Below are 22,985 nucleotides of genomic sequence, written 5' to 3' on the forward strand. Positions count from 1 at the left end.
GTTTTTTAAATTAAAAATTTTAAATCAGCCTCTATACAGCAAAGCACACATTGGGGGAAGAGGGAACAGCAAAAGGAGCCAATCAGGTGTGCTTCTAGATTGTAAGCTCTAACGAGCAGGGCCCTCTAAATCCTCCTGTATTGAATTGTATTGTAACTGTATTATCTTCCCTCATATTGTAAAGCGCTGCGCAAACTGTCGGCGCTATATAAATCCTGTATAATAATAATAATACAGTGCAAAAAGCATGCTGATGAGAGGAAAGAAAGAGTGACAGAAAAATGTACTCATCAGTCTGCTATTTCTTTTTTCACTGCCCAGTACCAAGGTGGGGGTGGGGAAAAGCCTGTGAGTGTAACTTTAATGCAAAAATAAGGTCTCATCCTCTGATAGACAGGGCTGTGCTTTGTAGCAGAGTTGTGTAAATCTAAGAACTGAAGGGACAGAAACACAAATTGTTTGGCAGCTAAATCGGTTTCTTTATTTGTTTTTCATATGAGTATTTGTTGTTTGCCTGAAGTTCAATTGAACAAAAAAAACCCTGATATTTTACACAATTTTCAATATAAAAGCTTTGTTTAATGAAAAAGAAATGTATTTGCAAAGTGTTTCTATTAGACTAAGTTTGCAGATCATGCTTGGCTTTCTATTAAGAAGCCTATTGCTGCTGGCTGACTGCCTCTGTCTAACTGAAAATCCAGATGTTAAGAGCTAGTTTATATCAGAATTACCGGGTTCCGCAACACAGCATGGCAGGTGAAATCGCAGACACAACGATCATCCTCTACGTCCTCATCCCATGAGCCTCCATAGCGTTTACAGCGATCTTGTTCACACTCACTGTCTTCTCCAGAACCAGACCCAGCCATACCTGAACCACATTCTGCAATACAGAATTAAATGCTTAACATTTAATTTTTGTTGTTAGGAGGGTAGGGGATGCAGGGGATGTTGATAGGAGTCAGATAGCTGCTTATATTTTAGGAAACCATCTTCTCTCACTCTGGTGAAACATAGCTCTGCATTTACCACATACAATAATTACAAAACAAACCAAGTCTGCGCTAGTATGAATTTTATAAGGCAGCTAACAATCTGAATTGATATATGCAAATCCCACAAAAACATTTAAGTATATAATTGCAGTGCCTACAAGCAACATAAATAAAAGTAAACCAGAATGCAATAAATGTCTATTTACATACAGTATATACACATTTAAAGTGGAAGTAAAGTCTTTTTTTGCACTTGTACCTACAGTTAAGCCTATAAAAAGGCTTACCTGTAGGTACCGTGAACATCTCCTAAACCTGTGTGGTTTAGGAGATATTCACACTGCATGCAGATGGTGATGTCACCGGCGCATGCGCTCTGAAGGGGCACCATACCGTGCCATCCCTTCAGAGCCCTGTGCCCTGTGACTCCATGTGCGCAGGAGTGACATCATCGCAGCGTGGCCAATCAGACGACTGGAGCACACAAACCCGGAAGACTGGGTGAAGATGGAAGCCCTCTCAGAAGTGACAGCATACCACTGAAGAGCTTCGTACCAAGGGAAGTATTCCATAATGTGTTAGCATGTGATGCATACAAGGGCATTATGCCTTTACCTTGCAGGGTTTAAAAAATATATAAAAATCCTTTACTACGGCTTTAATAATTCTTTCAAATCACCACAGTGCTCTAAACAATACAATATAATATTCATCAGTAAGTATCTATCAAACTCAAAAGATGCAATACCTTACCGTGTCAATGTGATCAGCCTTCTGCCTGCTGGCAAGTGCTCAGTGATGTAGCGGTGACTTGCGTCAGAACTGTCAGAATTGGCTGACAGGTGGCTCTCACACACCAAGCCCTGTGGTTCCTGGCTCCAATGCCTCTGCTCTCCACAAAAAAGCAAGGCTCCCATGGTTACAAACATATAAGGGGCAAGAGAAAGCTCTCATAGTGGAGCAGTTAAAAGTTTATTCTACATAAAATCATTAAAGATGACTCTACCCAACGCATTTTGTCTGCTACACTATGAGAGCTTTCTCCTGTTCCTTATGACATGTGTGTAATCGGTGGTGCCTTGCTTTGATTTGGGGGCGGATGTATCACAGTCCCGATCCACAGGACTTGGTGTGTGAGAACCACCTGTCAGCAACCTCTATGTGCGAGGTATTGCATCTGATGGATATGATACTTACTGGTGACAGGTTTTCAATGGAAGAACAATATTGGGTCAATTGGAGCACACTGGTGTTTTGAAAGAACTTTATTTTCACAGTCATATGATTTGGGACTTTTATGATTTAAATCAAGTGTTATTTTGGTTAACATTTATTTTTGATGTTTATTGGTGCTGCAATTACATACTTATAGTAGTGCACTTCAGTAGTATATGACTCTAGTAGTGCACTCCAGTGGTAGTTTCTCACCAAAATAATAGCATAGTATAAGGGCAGCATAATATCTAAGGCAGCATAATATCTAAATACAGCCCCTACCTCTAGAAAAAAAAGCAATGCTCCATTTGGAAAGTCAATTCTTCCCTTAAAAAATTCTCTTGGCACAGCCAAATGATGTAGTTTTCAGCCAAAAGAAATAGAACTAAAAAAAAAAAAATATATATATATATATATATATATATATATATATATATATATATATATATATATATATATATATATATACGGAAATGTCTACCTACTGATCCGCAAGCAACACATTCAATAATGAGTCTTTTGTTATCTCGAAAAAAGGCGACTTGATAAAAAGCTAACACTACAATTTGAAAAAGGGAACCCATTTGTCTCTATACAAATAGGTGCCAATTAGTAAAATTACTGGTTGATTCGTTGATTCATCCACCTACCCGACTAGACTGAATTGTACTGAGCTCTTCAAAATACACGGTGTAAATTCTGTGTGGAAATGAAAAGGATGGAACTCTTGTGGGTTGGAGGTATCCGCCACCTCAAGCACATTCTGTTCAGAATAGGTTAATTGAAGCTGTGAAATCAGTGAATGAATGAGCGGCTGTAGTGACCAATCAAATCTCTCTTCAGTGGCTATGGGCCCATACAACCTTTAATTATAAATAAACAGGTGCATTCAAGCACTCAGGAACACAAGATGAGCGCGCTCAGACCTGTCACAGCTGCTCTTTATATAATCCGCAAGTCTGTTATTGTTATTCCCTGACTCCGTTTAAACTTTCCCATCTGAGCTGCATTAAGAAACTTTTAGCAGAAGAGAGACCTGTCGACGAGACAGAGGAAAGCCATCAAGAGTCAATGGGTCACTGTATAAAGCAGTTTGCTGATGGGAAGCAGTGTATTATTACACAGACGTCAGATCGGCACTCACATTCACATGGAAATTGCAAGGGAGGAAATATAACTTTGCTGTTGTCAGTTTGTGTGAGAAGACCACAATAGGTTAAATCGTATAAGCAAGACCTTTTTTTTCCCTTCTTTTTAATGTAAACTCAGCATTCTTATTCAAAGATATAGCAGTTTCAGCCTTGACCAGCTCCCTGATCGCTTTCATTCCCTGCCAACAGTCATTGAGCACATAACGTAAAGTACTTTACTGGCATCAATTGGAAATTTGAGTCTTAAGGAAGAACTCTTCTTAGCTCTAATAGCATCTAAAATCTCAGATAATGTAAAGATAACATAATTAAAAAAAAAATGTCATCGGATGTGGCTAGATCAGATAGGGGGCACTCTCAGAATGGAAAAGGTTATTTACCAACATAGGGGAGCTCCACAAAAATTCTCTAAAGTATGGGGTGCTTGGTTGAATTGCCCGGGTATGGCCCCTACTGACCTCATCCTGGACCGTTTATTGTCTTAAATGTGTAAATATGGGTTGGGGTTGCTGGGGGATGATTGCTTGATGTACTTGGGGTGAATTGGAGGGTTGTAATATTGATAATGTAACAGGCACTGTTGTTGGGGGTTGTCTGCTTTAAAGGGGGTTGTGGCGTATTTGCTCTGCATACTGCTTCATAAGGTGATGGTGATTTCATGTTATTGTGCTTGTACCATGTATTGCTGTTTTCATGTGGTGGTGTGAATTTCTCTCAATAAAGATGTTTTCTGATTTAAAAAAAAAAAAAAAAATGTCATGAAAAATGTAAAGAGTCCTCGTGCCTCCTACCTGCCACATTACTCTCATAAAAAAAAAAAAGTTCACACCTGTAGAGATTTTTTAGATCCCGACTGTTAACAAGTCCATCATAGTAAATGATCAAAAAGGAAAAAATGCATTTGGTTCCAAATGGCTAGGTTTAAAATGGAGATATCAGTAGAAATCAAATTTCAGCTGAAACAGAAGAGTTTAAATCTGCATTAGTTATGTAGCCAGGTGCAGCACTAGAGCAATATGGAGAAGGAGACATGGCCCTTTTTTCTTATCTTCCTCTACTGAAATACTGATGTTATACTGTACCATTCACTTCCTGCCAGCGGGTCAGAGCTAAACCAATGCAAGCCCATAGACTTCTATGCAGAGTGCAGAGAATTTTGGAAGTTGTAGTTTGAGACGGCAGACATATAATGGGACTAATAGACTCCTTACATTGCAGATCCCAAAAGGCACTGTGCAGTGGGGGGAGTGAGAGAATTTTTGCCTGGGAGCAAGGACACCCGGGGGCTACGCAGCACCGCCCACATCACAGCATCTGCATAATTGCCGCAGATAGACTGGAGCACCCGCTTACCCTCTGCTTCCCACTGCTGATCACCAGAGGCCTTCAGGGAGAGACCGGAGGCCCCCCAACAGCAAGAGGTCACTGCAAAACTGGGGACTAGTGAGGGAGCTATTCACCCATTGCTGATACTGCTAGAAAGAACTGAGCCACTGAGAACAGGACACCAAGTGTACCCAATCCATACTGCACTCTATACCACTCGAGTGCAGGGTCATCTTCTTGTGAAATTTAGGCTACTCGGCAACCCCTGGGATCTTACCAGAGGGATGGCAAGGTCATCCTTGCCTACGTGACACAGGAGGAAGGGGGAAGTAGGTTAATTAACTCCTCTTAGTTCATAGCAACTTTTTAGCAAGGGGGAAGGGTCTCTCACTAAAAAAATGAATAAATAAAAAAATAAAAATTAAACAGCCTTCGCTATTTTAGTAAAATTCTGTTTAAACAAATTTGAACCTGTGTGTAAACACGCCTCTTCCTCATGTAAATTCCCCTCAAAATAACAACGCACAGCCATTAATGTCTAAACCGCTGGCAACAAAGGTGAGTATACCCCTAAGTGAAAATGTCCAAATTGGGCCCAATTAGCCATTTTCCCTCCCTGGTGTCATGTGACTCGTTAGTGTTACAAGGTCTCAGGTGTGAATGCGGAGCAGGTGTGTTAAATTTGGTGTTATTGCTCTCACTCTCTCATACTGGTCACTGGAAGTTCAACATGGCACCTCATGGCAAAAAACTCTGAGGATATGAAAAAAAGAACTGTTGCTCTACATAAAGATGGCCTAGGCTATAAGAAGATTGCCAAGACCCTGAAACTGAGCTGCAGTACGGTGGCCAAGACCATACAGCGGTTTAACAGGACAGGCTACACTCAGAACAGGCCTTGCCATGGTTGACCAAAGAAGTTGAGTTCACGTGCTCAGCATCATATCCAGAGGGTGTCTTTGGGAAATAGAGGTATGAGTGCTGCCAGCATTGCTGCAGAGGTTGAAGAGGTGGGGGGTCAGCTGTCAGTGCTCAGACCATATGGCACACACTGCATCAAATTGGTCTGCATGGCTGTCGTCCCAGAAGGAAGCCTCTTCTAAAGATGATGCACAAGAAAGCCTGCAAACAGTTTGCCGAAGACAAGCAGACTAAGGACATGGAATACTGGAACCATGTTCTGTGGTCTGATGAGACCAAGATAAACTTATTTGGTTAAGATGGTGTCAAGCGTTTGTGGTGGCAACCAGGTGAGGAGTACAAAGACAAGTGTGTCTTGCCTACAGTCAAGCATGGTGCTGGAGGTGTCATGGTCTGAGGCTGCATGAGTGCTGCCGGCACTGGGGAGCTACAGTTCATTGAGGGAATCATGAATGCCAACATGTACTGTGACATACTGAAGCAGAGCATGATCCCCTCCCTTCGGAGACTGGGCCGCAGGACAGTATTCCAACATGATAACGACCCCAAACACTCCACCAAGATGATCAATGCCTTGCTAAAGAAGCTGAGGGTAAAGGTGATGGACTGGCCAAGCATGTCTCCAGACCTAAACCCTATTGAGTATCTGTGGGGCATCCTCAAACGGAAGGTAGAGGAGCGCAAGGTCACTAACATCCACCAGCTCCGTGATGTCATCATGGAGGAGTGGAAGAGGACTCCAGTGGCAACCTGTGAAGCTCCGGTGAACTCCATGCCTAAGAGGGTTAAGGCAGTGCTGGAAAATAATGGTGGCCACACAAAATATTGACACATTGGGCCAATTTCACTTAGGGGTGTACTCACTTTTGTTGCCAGTGGTTTAGACATTAATGGCTGCGTGTTGAGTTATTTGAGGGGATAGCAAATTTACACTGTTATACAAGCTGTACACTCACTACTTTACATTGTAGCAAAGTGTAATTTTTTTCAGTGTTGTCATATGAAGACATAATAAAATATTTACAAAAATGCAAGGGGTGTACTCACTTTTGTGAGATAATGTATATAATATATATATATATATATATATATATATATATATATATATATATATATATATATAATGGATTATTTCTATGATGCTTATAGAGGGTGTTTGCCCTGTTTGTTTGTAGTCCTCTCCAGGAACCTGTACAAGCCTGCAGGAGGGAATGTTGATTGGCCGATCACGACTGTTTCCCATGAAACATCAGGTCTCCTTACTACCTTCATAGGCACACATAAGCATGTTTGCCTAAAGTGAACCTAAACGTTTTTAGAAAGATAATTCGTCAGTCAGGTTGTGTCTAATGTCTTTGGGAAGCTTTAAAGATCTAAACAGCTATACCATTAGATTCTACAGAAAAGCCTTTGTTTAGTTCAGACAGAAATTTTACTGATATAGCTTGTTTGATACTCTGCAGAACACGCACTGAGATATCTATAGCACAATGGGTGTTTTTCAAAGTATTTTTTTACTTTATAGTAATAATTACAAACTCAGTGATTCCTGCAATACCAAAGAAGCGAATATTCTGGGACTGGGGAATCAAGATACGGCGAGGACCTGAAGTGTGAAATGAAAGCGTCATTCTATCAATCCTTCACGGTTTATTTACGTAAAGCGATCACCAGTTATCAGGAGATAAAAGCAAGGGATGCCGATAAAAGGGCCTCTTTCAAGCCTCTATAGATCCAACAGCCTCCTCTCTGGTGCACCCCCGCCACCACTTCCATACTCCATTCCTGCATATATCCCTGCCTCATCCGAGCCATGCTGTGTTAATGAACTCATGGTAATTACTCTTGCGCTGAATACGAGACGGGATATTAAAGGCTCTGCTCATAACTGATCGCCCAAACGCCGGAATCACCCCCCGAGCGTTGCTAGGAGACTAGTCAAATATACCCTTATTATCTGGCACTGTGCAGCTCTCCAGAGGAACACAGAGATACAGGACAGAAATGTTCATCCTCAGCGCTTTCAATATGATGTCTAATACAACAGGAGGATTAAAATGAAATCGTTGCTGCTTCGTCACCCAGTGGTGGCACTATGAATGAGCATACATGGGCGATGTGTGCTTTCTAGAGGATCCTGAAAACCAGGAAACACACAGGCTTTCTATTTATTTCCTTTAATCTAAAATGAGTTTTCTAATCCTACAAGGTACATCTAAATGTGGTGGATTAGTCATTCAGCTGCTCACCGACCGACTAAAGAGACGGTTTTACTTCAAAACCGGCAGAGTGAAATAAATAATGGGAATTGATGTTTAAATTGGAATTTGCAGGCAAGCAGTTTTTACTTTGTACCACAAATCAAACTCAATTTCACAGTGAACCTGACAAGATACTAACGTTGGAACTGTCATTGCTGGTGATCTTGTGAGGACTTACATTTTGGGCTTCACAAGTTCACTTTAACTCTTAAAGTGCATCCATAAGTAAAATTAATTTTTTTATATAAATGGAGAAGAATTTTGAACCCCACCAGGTTTTTACCGTTGTCTGCATCCCCATTGGGGAGTTTCACTCCTCCTAGTAACAGAATTTTACTCAAACACGAGGTAAGAGGAAATATTCCCACGGATTCACTTGTTCTGGTGACAGCAGTCTAAAAGAGGATTTCCCAATGGGACACAAACAGCAAAAAAAAAAAAAATCTACTGTATTAATTTAATTAACACTAATAAAGTTAATATACACCCATTCTTTCCTCTCCACCATTTAACTTTGTTGAGGGCTCATTTGCATAGGCACAGAAGAGATGATGAAAAGCCATTTGTTTATCTTTGTGGAGTAGCGCGGAGCTGCACACAGAAAGCCGACATAAGTGAATGGAGTCATGGTGGCTGTAAGGACACCCTGGCACAGCTGTGTTTGATAGGTATGCGGGAACAGGTGCATGGCCCCCGCTACAGAAATTGTGCATTTTGGGTTGTGCTTATTCATGCATGCTTGTCAAACCTGACTATGCATGTGAGTCTGTATAGCCACCATATCTCCACTCATTTAGGCTGCCTACATGTAGCGCCAAAAAGATAAGCAAACCTCTCTTCATGCTGTAAGAGGCTCTGTGCCCATATGAATAAGCCTTAAAGATTGCAATAGGCACAGAGAAGCCAGCCCATTTGCATTTTTTGCACTAGCACGGTCCCTGCCCAAGCAGGTGCATGCCCTTGATCGCTTCACTAACTAAACTCTCTGGTTGTGGCTGGACCCACTTAACATGCACTTATTTCTTAGTGCTCTTAGTGCATAGTCTGGTTCTGAAAGTCACAAAAAGAGAGCTGTTTCAGAGACATGCATCAGACATATCCACAACAAGCTGTACTGGGTGACAATTTCGTGTCGTTGAATCTTGCTGTTGGAAGAGTAAACTGGACATTTTAAAAAAAAAATCACTTCACAAGTTTATTGAGTGCGACAGAGGGCTGTAGGGCTCAGCAGACAGCTTGTGCTAGAGAAGTTGGATCATACTGTGTAAACGACTGCCTTCTTAAGGCTATTGGCAGCCTTACAATCCATGTTCAGGGCAGCCATAAGGCAAGGTGAAACATCAGTCTCAGGCGTACCTTGAAGAGGTGTTCACTTTGTCCCAGCTGCCTCCTGCTAGTATGTACGCTGGCGAAACATCATAAGAATGGAGATTCAGCATCCGTATGTTTCATCTGAACTAACAAAACCAGAGCGGTTGCTGTTTTTCCAGTGTTACACAAGGGGTGTTATATGTTACCATTGATTAGCAGAGTTTTTCTTTAGATTTTTGTAAAGATACATTGCCTTGATTTACTATTCTAGCAGTAACATCATATGATATTACATTAATGTAACATTTTCCATCTGTCTCAGTGCGTAGCTTAAATAGAAAATGTTCTGTAAAAAGGAAATGTTTGAAAATCCAAAGAACAGTTGGATAGAAGCCAACAGCAGCGGAGACTGCTGCTGTTTAAACAGCCTTTAAAAAGCCAGTGTCTACACTCTCACATTGGTTTTAAAAGCCATCAATCTTTCCTAATGTGGTAGTAATCACCCTTAATAACACTCAATCACTTGAAGACATAACTGCAGCTTATAACTTCTGGGCCTGGAAAGGACTGCCATTGCCACTTTATGAAGGGCACGAGCAGCAGAGGAGGATGTTTGCCAGTGTCTTACTTATACCTCTGGGGAAGAGGCTTGAAGCTGGCAATGATAAAAATCATTCGCTTCTATAATGCGAACAGGAATCAATGCCCTTCCAAGTGGTTCACACACAGGTGCTACTTAACAGGTGCAGCGTAAACACCAGCTGCCAGAACCCTCTCCAGCCCGCACACACCTTCCTGTGCCAAACAAGTGCATAATAAATAGCTTTCGGGCAGGATAGAGATGTGCAGTGTCACTTTTTAAAAAACTGGTGTTCAAATATTAAAGGTATATACTAGCCAAAAAATGAATTAAAGATGAAAAAATGTAATGCAGTCACTAAGCTACAAACCTATAACATTGTTTACATGGCAAGTCACCATCCAACGTTAAAAATTCCTTCCAAACTAGGTTTTTTATTTTCTTCCAGTGCAGTGAGGATGCTTCTCAAAGACTTCAATAAGATCTAGTGATGTATGCAAGTCATTGGCTCTAATTCTTTGCAGACACACTGCTTGTTTTGACCCCATTTTTGCAGACAAACTGTTTGCAGCGCTTTCTTATTTGCTTCAGTGTGTAGTGTTCTGGTTGCTAAATGTTGGGTAAACTTTGCTTTGCGCCCATGACATTGAAAACCCCACCATCACACCAACAACTGCCTATTTCAGCCTAAGAAGGGGTGGTTGGCGTGCGGCAAAAACGCAACTTAACTGTGCATTTTTTTCTGCCCACCAACCGCATGCCTAAATGAAGCCTAAAACCTCAATACTCTTCACCATGTTGATAGAATTTGCAAGTTGTTTTCAGTCTTTTTAAATGTGAAGCTTTCACTGAAACGATACCTTGTGACCCTTACAAGGTGGTTTCAATGTTCAGACATTTTCTGTTAAAAGGGTGGCAACTCTCTTCTTGCTGTGCTCCTGTGTTGTCAACCTATCACATTCACCCAAAGTGGGTGTAGACAGTTAAAACCTAACTCCACATTTAATGTCCCTTTAAATAAATTATTTGGGCCAAGCTCAAGAGAACAATTTACTACACTAACAGGTGTGCTTGCTGGGCACGCTGTTTTAACTGTATGTAGTCTTCTCGCCACGCTCCGGGAAACAAAATAGAGTTGGACTGAGTTCTGTTCACCCATGCATGGGAAGCTTTGTAGTCTATAAATTAATACAAAGCTTCCTCAGATTGGCTGAGGTGCAGATCTTGTCATCATCCCCCAGCTACAGCTATATAGAGCAAATGCATTCTTTCATAGAAAATAAAGCTTCCCGTGAATAGCTGAGCAGCGCTTAGCCTGAGTGGGACAGGAAGTCACTGCTCCACTGCCGAGCACAGCGCTGTATACTGTATATAGCACACCTGTTAGTGCCATTTGATTGGGCCTGTTTGGGTCAAACCACTTAAAAGGACAATACACGTGGAAGTAGGCTTTATGCTTCAAAGTTTAATAGAAGGCAGAGGTAATCAACACTTTCCACAGGGTCAGCAGTGAGACTAGCACTTTCCAGAATTGCATTGTCATAGTAAATACAATGATATTACTTTGCAGATTGAAAGGAATGCCAATTACAAATGCAATCAAACATTTATAAGCTTGCAGCATCCCCCCAAAGATAGTAAAATGGCCATAATGATTGGTATAATGGTGTTCAGGGATCTACCATGAACATCAAGAGTTGTTCATGCTGGCTATGGCAACCAAATTTTTTTCATTTATTCTTACATGCAGCATTTAAAAAAATAAAAATAAAAGAAAGGCCCTCGTTCGTGAGAACAGGTGCAATGGCTTTTTCTAGCAACAGCTGCACAGATAAACTGATTGAAAAGGCTGTCCACTTTCAGGGATAATATGAATAGCCTCTACAGACTGAACCCTAATTAGCTGGACAGCACTAACATACCACTGCTTGACTTTCTTTCCCCGGTAACCCATTATTTCAATATGTTTCTAAGGCAAGCCTGTGTGAATAAGATTGAATTGAAAGCCAATGAGTTTCTAAAGGTGGACTGTTGGAGTTTGGAGTAAATTGAGCATCGCTGGCCAGTGATGGAGCTGCTTGGCACCATTGGTAATACTGCCTGCCGAGGGGCTGCTTAATAGATCACCATTGCCAGTGTATTGGTTTTCTTTATCTTAAATAGAAAACCTCTTTGATGACTCACTCTCACCTTAATACATAAGTCACTCACCTTAAAGTGGTTGTAAACCCTTACCTATACCCAGTAAAGTGATTATCCTCAGATGATACACAGAGGTAAAACAAATCCTCCACATAAGTTGTATATGTTTATCTGCAGCCATTTGTCCTGTACATCCTTGTAAATCTCAGAGATTAAAAGGATTTTTCAAAGACTTGCAAAATGAGGTGGCAGGGAGCTGCAGTTCCATACTGTGCAAGAGCTCTGAGAGCTGATTGGAGAGAAGGGACACACCCTCCTTCTTACAGCAAACAGGAACAGAGCTGAGGCTGTCAATCACAATCTGTGTGCTGGAGCTCCCTGCTCTGTCACCTTTTTGGCTCTTATTTTCAGATAAACTTGTCAGAAGTGACTCGTGTTGATAACAGAGGAACTAGACAGCAGAGAGATATGACTATAGAAATACAGTATGTGCTTTTGTTCAGATTTCATGTCTGAGGTTTACAAACACGTTAGCTCATATGTAAACAGCAGCTGTGTTAGAACAGACCTATAGTAACTTTTCAAGTCTGCATGCCACAACATACAGCAATAACTGCTCAATAAAACTGAATGTTATCATTCAAAAGCAGTCCTTGAGCTCTAGTCAAGTGGTGTGCCCAGACCTAAAAGGAATATTTTTGGAGAATTATGTTATCAGTCCATTGCAGGCGGGAGGAAAGCAGTGATCACTCACTGGGACTGTTGTAACACTGTAACATTCTGCCAGTTCCCATGTTGAGTCAGCAGCAGAAGGCTGATCTGTTTGAGATGTGTACACACATCAAAGAAAATAAAAGATTACTGAACAGGCACCAGAATTTAATGTGATTACATTTCTGGGTTAGCAGGACCCTAAAAGATGCCTAAGCAAAGATGGCATCAGCTTTCTGGGTAGAAAGAAATATGAAAGTCATTGTTGCAGTAATCTCAGTGAAAAGTAATACCTGCAAGTATTACTCCTACATATTGGGGTTAAATTGTTAAAAGTAAATCGACATAGCAAATAGTTCATTTTGCAAGGGAATTCTATCTTAGTTTAGTGAATGATCACCACTTTCACAAAGCTAAGGGAAAATTCCCTTGCAAAGTGAGCAGCCTATTTGCCTATAGTAAATCAACCCTATTGCGCATAATGCACGCATTAAACAAGAAAAATATCTTAGAGGCACGGTCTGTTCCAATTTTTTTGCCCGTGTTGATATGGACTTTTAGTAGGTTGAATTGATTGGCAGAATGAATCCGACACCTTCAAAGTAGCATTCAAAGATAACCAATGCAAGGCAAAGCAGTATATAGATGGCAAGACAGGCTTTTTTTTTTTTTTTTGCTATCTGTACAATTTTTCCTTCTTTACCAAATGCCCTTTTTCACCATTGATTACTTTTTTCGTTTACAAAAGATTTTATTATTGGTCAGTCAAACAGATAGAGCCATCAAGTGAACAGTTACATTCAGCAATGAATAGGTGTGAGCATGAAAAAACAGTGTACAGAGCCATGCAGTATAAAGATAGAAGATTTAGGTTAACATATAGACTTCAGCAACATCAGTATCACGCTGTATATCAAATAATACATATGCATAGACTTTGAAGTGTAATGTACGGCTTGTTTCAGTGCAACAAGTGAGGATTGTATACATCGTAACCATCTAGGCCAGGACGATACCTGCTGGCTGAACAATCTTAATAATTAATCTAAAAGTAAGAAAACAGAGGAAACAAAGAAAAAGAAGTGCAGGGGCTAGAAAAAGGAGAGAGAAAGAATAGAAGGAAAAGAAGAGTCCCAGGGATTTGCAACACAGGGCTGTTAGAGTGCCAAAAGAGCATTGTCAAACCGAGACAGCTGAGCATAGGAAAGTCAAGGGTTGCCACACCCAGAGAAATTTCTCATGGGTGTCTGACAATATGGTTATGTTTTCATTGACTATAATGTCGTTCATGCGGTTTTTAACAGCTTCAAAGCTAAGAACTGGGGTTTTCTAAGCCATTGCCATGATCAATTTAGTTGCTGTAAAAAGATTTAATGCCAATTGTCGCTCTGGGGGAAGTAATTCTTCAATCAGTTTACAGAGAAGGGCTTCCTGAAGCAAGGTGCGGAGTACCACATAAAACCCTGACCTAAAGTCTGCAAACCTTTGGGCAAGACCACCAGATATGTGTCATCTTCCCACCTGTGACCATCCTCAGAAACAACTTGGCGGGTAGGCAGGGATAAAACGCACAAGCTTAGCTGGAGTCTAGTACCATCTATACATAATGTTGTAGGCATTTTCCAAGCTAAGTACATTCTTGGAACCCTTAGATAATGTCAAGGTTATGATCTGCCAGTCCTCTGGATCTAGTCACATCCCCAGTTCACCTTCCCAATGAAGATGATAATGTCGCAGTGGGGGCTTTCTGGAAGTTATTATTGAGGAATAGGGTTACAATACTTTTAAACAGACACATGTGCTTGTCCATGTCAGTTACCTTTGCTTTATCTACTATAACAAGCTAAATAATTGCATTCAGCATGATACAATTTAACTGATGCTATGAATATTTACCACTTATTTTGGTTTAATTACTTGCATGTGAACAATTTTGAAAATTATATAATGTTTCCTTCGCAAAGCAGCTGAGCACAATTGAGTAGTACTGATGTGTCAGCAAACCAGAAACAAAAGCAAGTGTTGGTGTAAATCCCAAATTATCAGTGCACCTGCACGGCTTCCGAAAGAAAACAAATTATGATATTAGCTGACAAATCCTAATTCCTTTATTCTGATCCCTGTGCATCTAATCATGTCAAGGAGGTAGTGAGAGACTGTCAGAGAAAAAGGCAGCTCATATGAAAGAGACAGAAGATTTCTTAGAAAAGATACATAGGGACGGCTTACACCAAGCACAGTTGAAGGTTCAGTTGGCTTCCAAATATAAATATACCCATAAACAGGTCCACATTTACTTACTTAAATTGTGTTGCGATCAGGTAATGACAACTGACCTCACAGGATGTAAAAGTTACTGCTGTAGCCAAAATATACAGCATACATTGGCCATTGCACAGAACAAAACTCAAGATCCAGTCATTAATCTGCCTTGTCTTTGGATACTATTCTTACCCACCCGGTCCTACGTTAAATCTGTTGGCGATGTATCCCAGGACTTCATTTTAATATGGAAAGCATATTTTTCTTTATGCTTGCTATTCCTTGCAATTGTTTTATTACCTGTAACTTGTTTTGATTTTCTAATAATTTTTTGTGAAAAAAAAAAGGATGACATCATTTCGCTAAAAATAAAGTTACATAGTTACATAGTTACATAGTTACATAGTAGGTGAGGTTGAATAAAGACAATAGTCCATCCAGTTCAACCTGTGTAGGTGTGTGTGGCTGTAATCATCTCACATACCCCTGAATGTTCTGATCCTTGAGATGTAAGTCTAAGAGTCTTTTGAAAGCCACTATACTACCCGCAGAAACCACCTCTTGTGGTAGAGAATTCCACAATCTTGTAGCCCTAACAGTAAAGAACCCCCCACGTTGCCTGAGGTTAAAACGCTTCTCCTCTAATCGCATTGTATGCCCTCGAGTCCTCATGCAATCCCTTCGAATGAACAGCTTTTTTTCTAAGCTGGGATCCACATTAAGATATTTATAAATTGCTATCATGTCCCCCCTCAGACGTCTCTTCTCCAGGGAGAATAAATCGAGCGATTGTAGACGCTCTTCATAGTCAAGGTCCTCCAATCCCCTAATTAGTTTAGTTGTCCTTCTCTGGACTCTCTCCAGCTCCAACACATCCCTCCTGAGGACTGGCGACCAGAACTGGACAGAATACTCCAGATGCAGTCGGACCAGAGTTTAATATTTTTTTTCACTGGGTGCATATACCAAGTTATTACTGCAGGAGTTACTTCCCTATAACTAAGTATGCTATTTTTATAGGATTTTGGCGATTTGCTCCTTCATATTTTTAATTAATTTTTAAATTAGACCTACAAGGAAATACTTAAAAAATATATACAATATAAATGTGTTCTAAATATTTTCTTTGTGTAAGGCAAGAATAATAATAATAAAAAAAAAATGTTTCCCTCATTTTGCAGTCAGATAAATATGAAACACATTTCAGATTTCCATTTTTTTTGCCAGCAGGTAAAGATTTAGGCTTCTCTCAACATGTTTTTCAGTCTGCCTGTATTTAACAGAATTCAGAAGCTGAAGCTTGCATTTACACACACAACTGAAATATGAGAGAGAGAGGAAGGTAGAGAGAGATTTTTTTTTTTTTTTTTATGTAAAAAACTTGTTTTAATGCTAAAAGAATCTTGATTTGAGGCAATATGTAGACTGAAAAAAAAATGTTGGCTATCTGGATGCCATGTTGATTTAACGCCTTCTAAGCTACTGACCCAGTAAAAAGATGTTCTAACTTCACTCTGACTTTACTTAATGCATGGGTGCTCAACATGTGGCCCTCCAAGCTGTTGCAAAACTACAAATCCCATGAGGCATTGCAAGGCTGACAGCAAAAGCATGACTCCGAAAGGCAGAGGCATGATGGGACTGGTAGTTCTGCAACAGCTAGAAGGCCACAGGTTGAGCACCCATGACTTCATGCATACTTGTTCTAGGTCTGCGATTCAAAAATGACTGAACCCAGTGCTGGACAGTCAATCAGTACTTTCAGAAGGAAAGAAGACAATGGCAGGCTACATTTTTCTCCTGGTACATGCTTTCTTTTAATAATATCTTTGAATATAATAGGTTTACATAACTTAGATAGGCAGATGGAAATATAGGAACAGATGGTCAGATTGAGACAGACGGACAAATAAAAGGACAACAGATGCTTGGATAGACTAACTATATCATATTTAAAAGGGCTTTGCAAGAAGCAGAGATATAGTGCAGAATAGTTCACAAATATCAACAATGTGTTTCTATATATTGACGTCCAGCCACAGCTCATCCACCCACTCCCAAGTTACCAAATAGCAGTAATAATATTCCAATAGCAATGATTTCCATTACATAAGATCTATAAATGATTGTGTTACAGCCCCCCGTCATCAGTTTTTCACGTAACCACCATTAGTAACAGCAACTGCCCTGTGCTGTTTTTAATTCCATCTCTTTGGTCACTCTCAAGCTCAACAGACAGGCAGAAGGCAGCTTTAATTCACCTGGGACTTTTTACCTCCTTTTTGTCCCCCACAGAAACGCCTCCAGTGTATCGGGCAGAAAGTTGGTTTTATTTCTGCTTTGAACTCCCTGACTATGTGCCAAGCTCCTGCTCAATAGAATGGAGTGAATGGAGGATTTTTTGAGGAGGATGAGAAGTAGATAGAAAGCCCAGGTCAATTTAAGCTGTCACGCCGCGTGTGCTAGTGTGGAGCTTGCGAATGACCAAAGCCTAAAAGGAGGAAAAATAGCATGGGATGGTTACTGCTGCGACTGGCAATTCGACTGTGACTGCACAAGCATTTATAGACCTTTAGAGATGCAGTTCTGATGTTTCCGATAAGTGGTGAATATGATAGGTATATGTTTGTTGTTTAAAGTGAGGCTGTTGGAATACTAGCACTGTTATAAATTGCAGAATGCAGCATCACAGCCAATCAGATGTCACTTTTCATTGGAACAGGGCAGCAAATGGAAGATGATTCCTAACTGATTTCTGGGAATACTGCACTGGGTTCTTTGCATTAAATCAGTTTGCTGCTTGAGATAAACTTACATTAACATTGAAAATGTCTGCTTTGTGACATCACAGCTCCCAGAAATATCAACCTGAAGCTAATGAAAACACTAAGATAAATCCCAGAAGTACAAGCAATTTGTACTGAGCATTTCTGTCTGCTGGTGAAATCAGTTTAAAATGCTTGTAATTAATTTAATGAAGGTCATCAGCCACAGAGATTCTCTGGCATTCAGACACAGCAGTTTTAGAGTGCAAATACAAAGTGGAGTCTTTGCTGACTGAATGGCATACGGCTTTCTGCACCACTGGTACCTGGCAAACTGTACATCAGATCAGATATTTATCTCTGTTACCAACAGATAGTATGATGGAACAGATGTTAATAGAGTAAAAATGGGATTTTTGCCTTACCGTAAAATCCATTTCTCCGATGTTCATTGACGGACACAGTTCCTGAATCCTCTGACCCATTGGGTTATACTGCTGCCTACAGGAGTATGACACTAGGCAGAAAACAGCTTGACTACACCTATGGGCAGTCCCTGGGGGTATACATCCACTCTCAGCTATAGGCACTCAGTTTTGATACAAGCAGTGTCAGAAGAAAGTCAACTCCACAGAGGGGTGGGTGCTGTGTCCGTCAATAAACATCAGAGAAATGGATTTTACAGTAAGTCAAAAACCCCATTTCCTCTTTCGTTCATTGATGGGCATGATGATTCCACACGGAACTTCTGTACTCACACAAGCAGTTTAGCGCCTTGAGGTTCCAGATTTGGACGTACCTTGCCTTCCATTCTGGGAATTGTAAGGAGGTTTGAGTAAAAACCCCTGAAAAGGTTTAGAATCAGAACCGGAACAATCACCCTCTGAAGAAACAAGTCTTGCACTACCCCAAAGAGAAATGTAAGTGATCTGGGGAAAAATGCAGGTTGGAAGTGAAGAACCTTTCCCGAGGATAAGACTGATCCCATAGCCTGACTAAATAACTTTGTGGACCCACGTGTCCTATACCAGGGAGGTCCATGGATTTGGAAACTAGCGAAGACATCTACCCACCCCAGATACGAGTGAGGGTGCTCCTTCATGCAGAGGCAGCCTTGTCCGCAGGTCTGGAAGAGCTCACTTGTGGCTTGCCAGACCAGGTCCTCCGGTGGAGGCCCTGACTTTTGATACCTTTTCTTGAGACCCTGAGGGATGAAAAAAACCTCTTATGAGCTGAGGAGATTGTCCCACCTCTACGACAGGGCTCCTTGCCCTTGGTAGCCTGCGGCAGAAGAGTACCCTTCCACCCTGTGAGACCCTTACCAATGTTACATATAGTTACATAGTTAGTCAGGTTGAAAAAAGACACAAGTCCATCCGGTTCAACCATAAAAAAAAAAAAGAAACAGTATTGAAAACTCTACCATACAATCCCATATACACAATCATATACCCACTGTTGATCCAGAGGAAGGCGAAAATAAACCCCAGCAAAGCATGATCCAATTTGCTACAGCAGGGGAAAAAAATTCCTTCCTAATCCCCCGAGAGGCAATCGGATATTCCCTGGATCAACTTTACCTAAAAAAAAAAATTTTAGTACCCATTTATATTATGTACACCTAGGAAAGAATCCAGGCCTTTTTTAAAGCAATCTAGTGACCTAGCCAGAACCACCTCTGGAGGGAGTCTATTCCACATTTTCACAGCTCTTATGGTGAAGAAACCTTTCCGTATTTGGAGACAAAATCTGTTTTCCTCTAGACGTAAAGAGTCATCTAAGGAAGGTCCAAACAGGCAATCCCCTACAAAGGGGAGATCAGATGAGGCCTTCTTAGAAGTCTGGTCCAAAGACCAGTATTTCAGCCAGATAATACGCCAAAGGACAACTGCTGAGTCGCATCCAAAGAGTCATTACAGATAAACTGTAGACCCTAAAACAACTGATCGCCAGCTCCGCAAGACATGGGGAAGCTGTTTTACCTCCAGGTCCCGGCGTAAAAGTTTAGCCCACTCAGTCAGACCTTGGTACACCAGGGCAATAGTAAATTCCATCCAAAGTGCCGAACCAGCCACAGGGAACATATGGCGGGCAAGAGCCTCTGCCCTTCTATTAGCTGGATATTTAAAGGCCGGGGACTCCTCAACTGGAATGAAGACAGCTTTCATTTAACCTGGAAACCGACGAGTCCACCACAGGTGGGACCGTCCACCTTTAACGCAGTTAATCCTCAAAAGGACACTGCAAGCAAAAAGCGCTTAGGTACCACTGTGTTTTGGACAACCCCACTGTTTTGTGACAATGTTGTCAAAGTAAGCGGAAAAGCGAACACCTTCACCTCTTTGGAAGGCCTGTGGGTGACAAAAGGGACCGGCGCCTCTGACACAGCATCAGCCGCAACCTCCATTTTTAAAGTGTCACGCACTGACACAAACAGTGCATCCACCAGCGCCTTTTCATGCACAGCTAAAGGAGCAAAGGAATCATCCTCACTATCTGAGCACTCAGTGTGTGTGGACGCTGACCCAGTAGGGTCGCTATATACTAAGCTCACCCAAAAAACAGAACAAACAACTGCGATCCCTCAAGGGGCACTCCGACCAAGGGCCCACGAATGGACTACCTACTTGAGGCGCCAAGCTGACCACATGGCCTAGTAGGCCGCAAGCTGCCACCTAAAGTTTTGTGGAGGCCCAGCCGCAAGTGCACAGATCCCAGCCCGGCAGATTCCCAAAGGAAGAGTGGGGGCTTCAGCTAAACCCAACTGAGGCACCCGACTCAGCCACATGGCCTAGTATTAGTAGTACTTATACATTTTTGTGGGCGCCCAGCCACTTGGATGCGAGCCCCAGCGGTGCTGACCACCCAGGGGCAGTGGGATGCCCAAACGGGAGGCAGTGGCTTCAGCACTTCAAGTTTAATGGACTTTTATTGATTCTATTTTTTTTATTTATGCATTTATCTTATGCATTTACTTTTCTGTGAAGTTCATATTGATAATTGTTTGGTTTATTATACTTTCATTGTGGCACATTAGTATTCGCATTGATTCAATTAAACCTATTGTATGAATGGTAAGAGGTTACCACCATTCCTGCGCTACTGAAATTTTAGTCAGAAAGACCCAGTGTTTTTTGATGAATTTCAATTTTACATATTAACTATTAAGTAGCAGCATTTGAGATATTGATTTATTTTTTCTTTGACCTTTAAGCGCAGAGGATCACACAACAGTCTATAATTTATAGTCTATCTATAGTGGTATTTCTACAGTGGCTTCAGCCACCCTCACAGGGGCCACCTCACATAGTTTCTGTCTAGTAGGCAGCAAAGCCGAAGCCTACATTTTTAGCCAGATTTGCCCATGTGAGGCGCGACCCGCAGATGCTAAACTATTCACTCCCCCAGCCCAACAACCGCCACAGGGAGCCCAGAGGACATCCCTGCCCCAGTCACCAACCCACAGGGTGGCAGAGAACCCTGCTCAACCCCGCATTGCGCACCAGGAAACCCTGGACAGCAGCAACTCCAACCAGCCCCCTTAATGGCGTGTGGCAACAGCCAGCTCATACCCTCACCCAAGGGGGGGGGGGGCGAAAGACCCACAGTGACCACTGAAAATTTAGAGGGGCTGGGGAAAAAAGGAAACCCAGCAGTCCCAACGTTCCAGGGAGGGGCCCACGTCCACCCCAAAACGCTCCAGCCCTCCAGGAGTAGAGGGGGGACAGCTTACCATACCAGGAACAGGGTGGTATGGTCAGACCACCGCTCAACTGTAATGTGGGTGGCTGTCGGCCAGGAGAAACGCTGCGACTCAGGCCGAGGCCAGGTCATATGCATCCTCGCGAGATGTTTAACTTGCAGGCCAGCCCCTGTCCAGTGGGGCTATGTCGTGGCCAACCTAGCGTGGAGATGTGGTCTGCACGCGCTCGCTGGCCAGACTGGGGGGACCCTCTGGATCTAGATTATCCAGTGTGTCGCCCAGTCCGGCAATTGATTATAGATTCTCACAGGAACAAAATAACAGATAGGAAAAAATTAAATTTAAAAAGAAAAAATCGCCAGGACCAGAGATCCCTGCAAGGAACTAGGTCCTTACTCCTGACTAAGCAGAAAAAAAACTGAGTGCCTATAGCTGAGAGTGGGTGTATACCCCCTGGGACTGCCCATAGGCATAGTCAAGCTTTTTCCTGCCTAGTGTCATACTCCTGTAGGGGGCAGTATAACCCAATAGCTAAGAAGAATCAGGAGCTGTGTCCGTCAATGAACAAAAGAGAAAGTTCTGGCGCACAGAAAATTGTATGCCCCGAAGTAACAATTTCCTATGTAAGAGATAGTTAAGCTCATCATACAGTCATCAGTCCTTTGGCATCTGCCATTCTGCAGGCTCCACCGGCGGTCCGAGTGACTGGAAAGGAGATGTAGAGAGGCTGGAACGCATTACAGATCCAGGAAGTCCTGCACTGACCAATGTGGACCGCACGGGCAGAAGTGACGTCAGCGGAAGAGGCAGGAGTTGGGAACGACAATGACAAGTTTACAGGCTATGAGCTCGGAGCTTACAACTCCTTCTACTGGCCTCTAGCTGTTGTCATTGCCGATCCAGATTCCCGCCTCTGTACAGTAGGATACAAACGATACCAGCAGCTGGACTGAGCAATTATCCCAGGTTTGTGAAGGTACATGCACATGAAGATGCACAAGACCTATCATGGAAACAACTGCTTGACAGGCTATTCGGTGTTAGTACAGCAATCTCCCCACTGAGCCATTGTGTTCTGACAGGGGAACTGTCCACCCCCCCCCCCCCACCAAGACAAAACATTTTTAGATACAACTCCAGCTCCAAAACTAGGAGCATGTATTTAACAATGCCAAATAATTCAAAAGTTTACTGCAACCCTATTAACCTGTTGACATTTTTTTCCACTCTTTATTGTCAACCGTATAATAAAAATACATATTAGATATTCTGTAAATGCTGGTCATGGTTTCCCTGCCTTTTCTACTGCTGCAGTGCAGCAATGTAGAGACGCCATTACCATTTTAGGGCTGAGAAATGAATAGCCAAAAGAAAGACTTTTTGCTCCAAACAACTAATCAGCATTCTTGTTTCAATTCAACTATGAACTGCAAAAATTACAGATGGAAGCAGATTGGTTGTGTTGGGCATCTTTCTTGGGCACTTTTCCTACATCAGCCCCTGTGTGAGATCGTACTTAACTGCCAGACAGCAGGGTTTCAACGTGTTCCAGCTGTGAAATCATTTTATACATTGTTTTCCACAATATTATTTACTAAAACACTTCACTGAAACGTGGAGTTGTTTGAATTCATGGAGTCTC

At 41.8% G+C, this 22,985-nt stretch overlaps 1 protein-coding gene across 11 annotated transcripts in view; it reads right to left on the minus strand.

Annotated features, from left to right (window-relative positions):
- AGRN (agrin) overlaps positions 1-22,985 on the minus strand; it is a 704,390-nt gene that overhangs the window by 149,484 nt on the left and 531,921 nt on the right. For all 11 annotated transcript variants that reach the window (XM_082274335.1, XM_082274327.1, XM_082274332.1 and 8 more), the window contains one exon: positions 732-883. In XM_082274335.1, coding sequence (XP_082130461.1) covers positions 732-883 — 152 coding nt within the window. The remainder of the gene's footprint in view (positions 1-731; positions 884-22,985) is intronic.

Source organism: Pelophylax lessonae (assembly GCF_965119305.1).
Source record: "Pelophylax lessonae genome assembly, chromosome: 12".
NCBI classification, from domain to species: Eukaryota; Metazoa; Chordata; class Amphibia; order Anura; family Ranidae; genus Pelophylax; species Pelophylax lessonae.